Source organism: Plasmodium reichenowi, chromosome 13 (genome assembly GCF_001601855.1).
Source record: "Plasmodium reichenowi strain SY57 chromosome 13, whole genome shotgun sequence".
In the NCBI taxonomy this organism is placed as follows: Eukaryota; Apicomplexa; class Aconoidasida; order Haemosporida; family Plasmodiidae; genus Plasmodium; species Plasmodium reichenowi.
In genome coordinates, this window is record NC_033658.1 from 1026429 (window position 1) to 1037367 (window position 10939).

The 10939-nt window shown below is 18.6% G+C and overlaps 5 protein-coding genes and 1 pseudogene across 5 annotated transcripts in view, besides 1 other annotated feature; 2 read left to right on the top strand and 4 right to left on the bottom strand.

The window, feature by feature from the left end:
• PRSY57_1325000 (hypothetical protein) overlaps window positions 1-1045 on the bottom strand; it is a gene marked incomplete at both ends in the record, with an annotated part of 1093 nt that extends 48 nt beyond the window's left edge. The window contains 3 exons of the mRNA XM_020115165.1: window positions 77-156; window positions 243-569; window positions 983-1045. Coding sequence (XP_019970088.1) covers window positions 77-156; window positions 243-569; window positions 983-1045 — 470 coding nt within the window. The remainder of the gene's footprint in view (window positions 1-76; window positions 157-242; window positions 570-982) is intronic.
• A 686-nt stretch (window positions 1046-1731) lies between these two features.
• On the top strand, window positions 1732-3292 carry PRSY57_1325100 (hypothetical protein; the record flags this gene model as incomplete). The annotated part of the gene is made up of 4 exons (XM_020115166.1): window positions 1732-1772; window positions 1919-2724; window positions 2939-3058; window positions 3249-3292. 4 exons carry the CDS (start codon window positions 1732-1734, stop codon window positions 3290-3292), a joined length of 1011 nt encoding a protein of 336 aa, XP_019970089.1.
• Window positions 3293-3985: 693 nt separating this feature from the next.
• PRSY57_1325150 lies at window positions 3986-4753 on the top strand (annotated as a pseudogene; the record flags this gene model as incomplete).
• Window positions 3986-4753: a sequence feature.
• A 144-nt stretch (window positions 4754-4897) lies between these two features.
• On the bottom strand, window positions 4898-5915 carry PRSY57_1325200 (hypothetical protein; the record flags this gene model as incomplete). The annotated part of the gene is made up of 3 exons (XM_020115167.1): window positions 4898-4971; window positions 5099-5261; window positions 5355-5915. The coding sequence occupies 3 exons, from the start codon at window positions 5913-5915 to the stop codon at window positions 4898-4900; spliced, it is 798 nt and encodes a 265-aa protein (XP_019970090.1).
• A 1230-nt stretch (window positions 5916-7145) lies between these two features.
• Window positions 7146-8967, bottom strand: PRSY57_1325300 (RNA-binding protein, putative; the record flags this gene model as incomplete). Its single annotated transcript, XM_012909189.2, has 2 exons — window positions 7146-8691; window positions 8888-8967. 2 exons carry the CDS (start codon window positions 8965-8967, stop codon window positions 7146-7148), a joined length of 1626 nt encoding a protein of 541 aa, XP_012764643.2.
• A 1324-nt stretch (window positions 8968-10291) lies between these two features.
• Window positions 10292-10939, bottom strand: part of PRSY57_1325400 (translation initiation factor EIF-2B gamma subunit, putative) — a gene marked incomplete at both ends in the record, with an annotated part of 3112 nt that continues 2464 nt past the window's right edge. The window contains 3 exons of the mRNA XM_012909190.2: window positions 10292-10378; window positions 10614-10747; window positions 10859-10928. Of these exons, the coding sequence (XP_012764644.2) occupies window positions 10292-10378; window positions 10614-10747; window positions 10859-10928 (291 nt within the window). The remainder of the gene's footprint in view (window positions 10379-10613; window positions 10748-10858; window positions 10929-10939) is intronic.

The following is a 10939-nucleotide window of genomic DNA, read 5'->3' on the forward strand; positions in this document are numbered from 1 at the left end:
ACTCATTCTACAAATATAACCATAAAATGCATATATATATATATATATATATATATATTTTTTTTTTTTTTCTCACATAAATCTTGTAAAAAAAAATGGGAAGCATATAATACACGTTATTATTAAAGGGGAGAACATGTCTAATCTAACATCGACCTATAAAACAAAAAAAAAAATATAATATATATAAATATATTTATATAATAAATACATAAATATTTAGAGCAAATATTTTATATTACATATTGCGATATTTTATATCTCTTTGGAGGTAAAGGGATTTTCATTCCATTATATAAGCATTTTGTAAATAGGCTTGTTTTAAAATTTTCTGTAAAATCTTTTTGTTTATTCATAAAGCTATAACTACTATTATAATCAAGCTTTCTATCAGCTCTTTTAATACCTTTAATTTCTAATGGTTTTAAATATGGACAGTATTTATAATCTATATTTCCCGCGTCTATATTTTCTCCTATATATGAAACGTCACTCTCCCGTTTTACATTTATATTCTCGATAACATCATTATGTGCGTTCGTATTAATTTTATGCAAATTTCCTACTATCTAAAGGGAAAATTTATATAATAATAAAAAGAAACAAATTTTTTATCATAAAAAAAAATTATACATATAAATATAAATATATACATATATACATATATACATATATATATATATATTTGATTTAATATTAACAATATGGTAAGTTATTTCTGCTACTACAAAAAAAATTATATTACAACTTAACATTATATATATATATATATATATATATATATATATATATATATATATATATATTATATATATATATATTATATATATATGTATATTTTTTTTTTTTTTGTCTGTATATTTTTTTTCCTTTAAATAACATTATATATAAACATACAAAATATATTCATTTTTTTTTTTTTTTCCATTAAAAAAAAAAAAGAAAAAAAATACTGCACATTTTTCTTTACAATATTTATTACCTTATGATTTATAAAACAAGGTATAAATTTACCCTGAATTCTTTTGAAATAATTTATCATCATTGTTATTTTATTATTTCCCTGAACATGAATTTTGTTATATTATACATATATATATATGTATATAATAACATAACATTACAAAACTTAAATAATATATATATATATATATATATATATATGTTATTTTTAATAAAAAAAAAAAAAATTAAAAAAATTAAAAAAATAAAAAAAAAAATTATATATATATATATATATCAATATATTGTGTATGGAACAAAATTTGTAGTTTGTCCCATGCATGTTCCATTAAAATATATTATATATATTATATATATTATATATATATATATATATACATGTAGGGATATATATATTTATATATATAAGAATCCCCAAATGTATTTATTACCTATATTTATATAGAATATTTTTTTCATAAATTTAATAATAAAATTATTTTGTAAAATTAATTTAAAATAAATATAAATAAATATATATATATTTATATTTATATCATATAATCATTAATAATATATAAAAATATAATATTAAAAATGCTATTCATATAATATTAATAATTTTATGAATTCTGGATAAGTGTAAATATAATATATTATTAGATATAATTAAAAGTAAAAAGATTTATCATACATAAATATATATATGTAACGATTCGATCTATATATGTACACATAAATATTTTTTGTTTTCGTTTTTTAACCTTTTTACTTTCCAAGAGAATCATAATGGATGATGAAGTTGTCATTGATTCCAACCTCATGAAAAAGTATATTATAAAAATAAATATTATATATATATATATATATATATATATATATATTTTTTTTTTTTTTTTTTTTTATATTTGTATGTAATATTTCTTGCGGGTAATGTTTCATTTTATTTAATTCCTGTTTTTTTCATTTTTTTAAGGTTTGAAATATGTGCCAATTTTAATAATGAAGGATATATAACAAGCATAGATTTATTAAATAATATAATAGCTACTACGAATACAAAGAATATAATAAAAATATATGATATATGTGAGAGGAAAGAAAAGTTAACATATAGTGTTCAAGATTTAGTTATAAACGATATTAAATTATTAAAGAAAGATTTGAAAGAAAATAATGGATTATCTATAAATTATGAAATAGAAGAATGTTTGTTTACAGCATATGAAAAAAACAAAAAAAACAAAATATATCATTATGATTTAATAAATAAAAAAGTATTACATATATATGATTTATCCGATGAAATAATAAATAATAGTTTTGTGTTACATCCAAATACTCATATATTTATTGTTGTATTAAAAAGTAAAGAATTAATTGTATATAATATAAAAAATAAATCTATAATATATAAGACAAACGTTCAAAATCATAATTGTATAGTCTGTTATAATAAATCAGGTATATTATATGGTTATACAGGTAATGTAAATACAATTTATTTATGTAGTTGTTTTGGTGATGATTATAATGATGATTATTTTGCAAGCTTTGATATATCCAAGGTAACAGCAAATGATAATTATTGTATACACATTGATTTTTCTTATGATGAAAAAAAAATGCTTATAACGACAAAAAATAATTCCATATATACATTGGATGCATATACAGGGCATTTTTTATATTCATATAATTTTATGTATGAAAACAATTCTTACATATCTTCTTATTTATCTTATCCCATTTTTTCGTTCGACTCAAATTTTGTATTATCGGGTAATGTATATAGGAAAGTACAAACAGTAAATAAATAAATAAATATATATATATATATATATATGAATATTTTATATGTATTTCATATATTTTATATATATTTTACATATTTTACATATTTTATATATTTTACATATTTTATATATTTTTTATACTTCATTTTATTGCCTTATATCCTTATTTTACAATTTATTATTTATTTCTTTATTTCAAGGTGGACAAGATGGCCATCTGCATATATGGGATGTACAAGGAAATCATGTGATCAAAAATAACATAAAAAATAATATTTTATATATTAAGTGGGTTTATAACAGGCTGGCATTTGTAACAAGTAAATATATTAATAATTTGTGAAACAAGATGGAATAATATATTTGATTTTATAAGTATATATTGCTCTGTATTTTGAATATCCACATTTAAGTACATACATAATATTATATATATATATATATATATATATATATATATTTACTTATATATGTATATATATATATTTTTTTTTTTTTTTTTTTTTTTAGCTAGCAACAATCTATTAATTTGGAAGCCGTCCAAAAACTTTTGAGAAAGGTGGTATTAAAAGAATAACCTATGAATAAAGAAATAAATGTGTATAAAAGAAATATATATATACATATATATATTTTTTATTTTATTTTTCAATTTGAACTTCTTGGGTACCTTTTGTTTATTTGTTTTAATTTTGAAATCTCCGATTCGTATTTTTTATTTTATTTTTATAAGACCAAGGAATCCCAATTTTTTTTCATAAAAAATGATATTATTTATGGAACAAATATCACATTTAATCTTATACATAAAGAATATTGAAATATGAGGAAAAGATCAAATTATTTTATTTAAAAAAAGAAATACAAGAACAAAATGTTAATGAACAAGAAGAAATATATATAAGTGGAAAAAAAAAGTAAAAGAACAAAACAAAAATTTTTAAATTAATGATGAAAAGAAACATAATAATAAGAATGATAATAAAATATAATAAAATAAAATAAAGATAATTTATCCTATTTTATTTTAAATACCTCAATATTTTGTGATAATAAATTTGAAAAGAAGAAATATTATGTGGACCAAAATTGAAAAATAAAAATTATGTGATAAAAAAAAATGAAATAACAAAGGGTATCCTTAATAATATATATGAGGATGTATTTGGTATATAATAGTTGAATCATATATATATATATAAAGAAATTAAAGACGAAAAAAAAAAAAAAAAAATTATACATATTATCTAAGTATAAATAATAAATATGAAAGTTCCATAAGAAACGATATTAATAGAACATATACAAAGCATATATTATTTAAGAATAATTATGAAAAGTAACAATAGATATTCTTTAATTTTTTAAAAGCTTATAGTAATTATAACAAAGAGTTGAATAATAGTCAAGGTGTGGTATTTATATAGTAGCAACGTTTATGTTGTATATGAATGGAAAACATGCTTTTTATATGTTATAATAGTTTTATTAGATAAATTCAGATTATGTGATTTTTTTTCATCACATATTTCTTTATTAAATTAATATAAATATATAAAATATATATATATATATATATATATATATATATATATATATATATATGTTAGATAAATTGTTATTATATTGTTTCCCTCAAATACTTAATCATCTACAAAAAAGAAATGCACATATTAGTATGTATACTTCTCAGTGGTTTGTTAATCTCTTTTCTTATAATATCAATATTTTATGTGCTATAAATATATGGGATTTTTTTTTTTTTTTTTTTATACATGATTCCATTTCCCTTTTTAAAATATCTCTTGCCTTTTTCAAAATTACAGAAAGATTTTATATTAACAGAATCTTATGCGAATATTCTGAATCGCTTAGAAATTTTATCAAATCATATTCAGTTGGATGACCTGATAAAAACTACTCTACAAGTAAGAATTAAGAGTGTCCTCATCAACAAAATATCGTTGAAGTATAAATTACAGAATTGGTGTTGTAGAAAAGTGGGATGTGTATAAATATATATATATATATATGTGTGTATATATGGGGCATAAATTATTTCAAAAAATGTTCCTCCATTTTGTGGAGAGTCATAAAATACGTAATCCCATATAATATTAACATGTCATTTTCCCAAAAGGAAGAAAATAAAAGTCATGTTAAAAATCTAAAAAATCGTCCGAAAAATCATCCACAGATAATTTGAAATCATCAACAAAAAAAGACAGAAATTCTACAAGAAGAAAAAGATTTTAAATGGTTATAAGAAAAATATATTATATTAATTTATATATATAGATGTATTTTTTTTTTTTTTTTTTTTTTTTTTTTTTTTTTTTTTTTCTTTTTTTGTTTAGAACCATGTATATTCCAAATATATCGTTTTGCATTTTCAGTGTAAAAATTTTGAAGTAAAGAAAAACTTTTTTTTATATATTCATTTTTTTCAAAAATATTTTGTCTATCTTTGTTATTTTTTATAAAGCTAGACAAATTAAGTATATTTAAATATAGTTCCCATACCTTTTGAAATGAAGAAATATGTAAATGTGTATATATATATATATATATATATATATAACATATTTAATTGTTTTACTTTTTGATCCATTATACCTCATCAACACAATTACATTCGTTAGAAATAGCACCCCTTGAATCGTCCTTTTTATATTCATAAAAATAAAATTCCTCATTTATATATTGCTTATTTAATTCGCTGAAATATAAGACATTAATATGAGATATATATTTCATAGTAGTTAAATGTTTTAGAAAAAAAAATATACTTTTTGTGTCGATACATTCTAAAAACATTATTGAATATACATTTACAAATAAACAAATTCCTTTTATTATTTGGTATTTTTCGTTTATTATATCTATTAAATTTTTATTAATAAATTTTTTTTCTTCTATATTATTTGGAATTTTAAAAAGTAATAAAAATCTACTATAATATTTTTCTTCTTTAAATTTTTTTTTGAATACATTAAATAAGGAGATGTTACTTTTCTCTTTTTCACTTTCTAAACTATAGTCTGTAACTATATTTACAAAAGTATCTTTTAAATCATAATTATTATTAAATTCTTTGAATAATATATTTTTATTTATAGTAAGTGATTTTTCTTCATTCTCTTTTTCTACTAAGGTACCTTTTTTATTCTCGTTCATAATTAAAATGTGTATATATATTACTCGAAGAAATATTTACACAAGCGTTATGCACAAAAAAAAAAAATAAATAAATAAATAAAATAAAATATATATATATATATATAAATATATTTATACAAATAAATTTTAGTGTGTTTTCCTTTGTTGTAATATTTTAAAATTATAGGGCAAAAAATAATAATAATAATAAAATATTAACAAATATATAATAAACAATAAAAAGAAAAGATAATAATGTTTTCATCATATATTAAATTTTTTATTCTGTATATTAATCGTCTTGTCATGATATAAAAACAAACTCTACATAAGAAAAATGACATATTTGTGTCTCTCTTCTTATCTCTTTTACATTTACGATAAAAAAAAAAAAAAATATATTTTTTAAAAACTAAAAAGTTTATATGATATATCATATAACATATATAATATGCTCAATATATTTATGTAATTATAAATTTTATAATTTAACAAATAAAAAATAAAAAATTATAAAATATAATGTAATATTCAAAAGACGCAAAAATATAAATGGGTAATAAGGATAAAAAAAATAAAAATCGATCAAAAAAAATTTCTTTCTTTTTAAAGATATATTTAGTGATCATGCTTTCTATAAAGTGTAACAAAATATGAATGTAGATATTAGATATGTCATTGAAATTTAAATATTCCTTTCGCGTAAAATTAAAATAAAAATAAATAAATAAATAAATAAATAAATAAATATATATATATATATATATATGTGAATGCACAACTTACATCTTTTAAAGTCAAAGCGTTACAATAAAACAAAAAGGGATGTTTAAAATTTATGTTCATTAATTAGATAACAGTTATTTATGACTGAAAATAAAAAATAATATAACATAATATAATATAATATAATATAATATAATATAATATAATATAATATAATATAATATAATATAATATAATATAATATAATATAATATAATATAATATAATATAATATAATATAACATAATATAATATACATATATATATATATATATATATATATATATATATATATATATTCGTGTGTGTAAGAACATATATATAATAAGGATAATAAAATAAAAATACATATATATTTTTTCCTTTTTTATATCCATTGTTTTAAATTATTACATTTTATTCACTGGACATGTCTCCCAAGGTCGTCATGATATATATATATATATATTTTTTTTTTTTTTTTTTGAATAAAATAAAAATAATTCATTGATTATCATATAAATCACGAATGATTGGTTTTACGTATGTATCAAATGTATGGTGATCACATTTGTCCATTTTTATAAATTTCCCTTCATATTTTCTACTAGACATATTTTGAATGCTTTTATCAACAGAGTCTTCACTTTCAAATTCGATAATAACATCTCCAATATTAAAAGGAGTGTTTTGTACATATTTTTGATTAATTAAAATAGCATTAATAATTAATCCTTGGCTATGAAACCCTTCTTTAATATCTTCAACAATAGTTGAATATTCTTCATGGTTAATAGATTCAAGTGAAACAATTTCAATAACTCTTAAGTATTTCGTATGTATATTATCCATATTTTTTAAAGAGGAATGTAAATTATTTTGCATATACAAACTTTGTGGTGGTGCCCCCGGAGGTGGTGGAGGTGGTTTGTTATAAGGATTATTATTATAATTGTGCATATTATTTATCGTATTATTAATTACATTATTAATCATATTAAGATGGTTATTACTATTATTATTACTATTATTATTACTATTATTATTACTATTATTATTATTATTATTATTATTATAATTATTATTAATTTTGTTTATATTTTGTAATAACATATTTTGATTTTGTTTAACCGTATTAGTTGAATAATCATTAGGTCGTGACACCTTTAAAGCCACTCCTTTGCATATCATACCATCCATTGTTAAAGCTCTTTCTGTTTCTTCTACTGTAGCAAATTCAACAAAACCATAATTTCCTTTGTCTTTAGCAAACCATACATATAAAACAGGATTTATATTTTCGTCATTACAATATTTTCTTTTTTTCATTTCATTCCATACAATTTCTTGGAAAGCATTTTCACTCAATCCTAAATGAAGAGGTAAATTTCCAAAATATAATCTTCTCAATTTTCTTGTTGAATTCATTATAGCTGGATCTAAATAATGTGGATTTGTTTGATTTGTTTTAGCTACCCATTGGAAACCATCCCAAAAAACATTTGTCGTTTCATGACCCTCCATATCAGCTAACCGTTTAAATCCTCCTGCCTTTTTAATACAATCTGCTTGTATCCTTCTTCTTCTTCGTTCTCTTGATCTTGACCTTTCATGAGATGATGTCAAATTGCGGTTTAAATTACTGTGTCTTCTTTTTTTTCTCCTGTCATACTTGTCATCTCTTCCTGAACGTTCTTCCCTTATACTTCTTCTTTCTCTATCTCGATCCCTATCTCGATCTCTTTCTCGATCTCTTTCTCGATCTCTTTCTCGATCTCTATCTCGATCTCTGCCTCTATCTCTTTCTCTATCCCTTTCTCTATCCCTTTCTCTATCCCTATCTCTGTTTCTATCTCTCCTCCTTCTTCTATGCTCATCTGAGCTAGATTTATCATTATGTTCCTCGGATGACGTTTCATACGAATTATTACTATGTGAGTTTCTTGCCCTTCTTACTTTTCTTTCTATATGTTTTTCTTTAGAATAACAATTAGACGAACTTCTTTTCGCTTGGCTAGAATTGGACAAGCTTCTTTTTTCTTTTGGGTGCCTATAAGGTATGATAAGATGAAAGGGAATGAAAACACAAATATATATACAAAACAAAAAAAAAAGAAAAAAAAAAAAAAATTTATACATATATATAAATATATATATGATATATGTATGTGCATATATATTTATATAATAACGTTTATATTAAAATATTTTTCATTTCTGATTTTTTGTCTGTGTTATATTCTAACCTTTCTACATCTTCCTTTTTATGCTCAGACCTACTATCTTCATCTGACATATTTTCATCAGTATCTTTCTTTTTTACCATCTTAATATTATAAATGAAATATTAAAAAAAAAAAAATATACAAACACTCAAATAAAAGGGAATTATAAAAAATGAATACTTATGATTTAATAAAAAAACTTTCTAATATTGTGTTTTTTTTGTTTTGTTTTGTATTAATACAATTTAATATAAATGGCGCTCTTCATTGGTTCGTTTATTATATATATATATATATATATATATATATATGTACCATGAAAAAAAAAATAATAAATAGAAAAATATAAATATATAATATTCACTTCATATATTAAAATATAATTGTATGTATTTAATTCTTTTATAAATACACTTTTAAAAGGAATAATATTATTTTGTATAAATTTTAAAATGACATAATTTGTTATTCAATATATAATTACAAAATTTGTATATTTATATATATAAATATATATATATATATATATATATATATATGACGTATTTAAAGTGGTAAATAAAAAAAAGTATATTATTTTCTTTTATATATTTACTATTATATTTTTCCAAACTACTTTTTTTAAAAACCTTCATGTTAAAAATATAGTTCTGTATATATTTTTAAATAATTATTTTATATATATTATATAATTTTTTTATATATTTATATATGTACGTAACATCTTTATAAATATCATCATTATAATATATATATACATTAAATTTAAACTTGATTTGAAGAATATTATTTTTATTTGCCTTTACTCCATCATATAATTTTTTAAAACGTCCTAATTTTATATTACTTTGGGATATATATTATATATATATATATATATATTATAATATATATTAAAAATTATTTATTCTTATTTTTCATATATTATGAGGACTATATTCAAAATGTTTGTGCTTATAAAATATATATATAACATATTATATTATATATGTATATATTCAAAGTTTATATTATGAGAAGAAACCTAAGTATATTAATTTTAAAACATCAAAGAATTGAATAATAATGAAAGAAGGAAAATAGAAAAAAATATAAAAAAAAAATAAAATGAAATAAAATAAAATAAAATAAGTAAATAAAAATAATACAATAAACAAATAAATAAATAAATATTATATATATATATATATATATTAAAAAATTATAATGATAAAATAATGAAAATTTCTCTACATATATAATATATAATATATATTATATATAAAGATTTAAAAGATATTTAATAATAATATATATAAATATATTTTTATATACCTATAATATTTTTACTCTTTATGAGAACGGCTTAAAAAAAAAAAAAAAAAAATTAATAATAAAAAAATACATACATATATTATATGTAAAATGTTAGGATATATTAAAAAATTAAGAAATAAATAATGGTAATGTTTCCTTTTCGTGCACACTATTCTTTTGAATAACACTGTTTTCCTTAATAATACAATCAATGAGCTATACAAAATAAAATAAATAAATATATATATATAATATGTAACATATATAATTATATAATTGAAAGATAAATACAATAATATATATATATATATATATAATACGTATAACGTATTATAATAGGAAGACTTAAAAAAAAAAAATAATATATAATGAATGGCTCCATTATATTCTTAAGAGAATATATATATTTAATATATCTACATACATACGTGTAATTTTATATAATATTTACCTTGCAGTTTTCTTCTATAATTACATTATCACAAATAATTGAATTTTGAATCACACATTTTTCATGTATTGTTATATTATCCATTAGGATACTTCTATTTATGGATGCATTTTTTTTTATCGTAACATTTTTACCTACAAAATGGTGATGTAATATATAACATATGTACATATATATATATATATATATATATATATATATATGTATGTATGTATGTATGTATGTTCATTTATATATTCTGTTACCCAAAATTGATTTCTTTAAGAGGATATTTTCTTCATGATCAAAATGGCTACTTATTATACAATCCTTAAACTGCAAAAAAA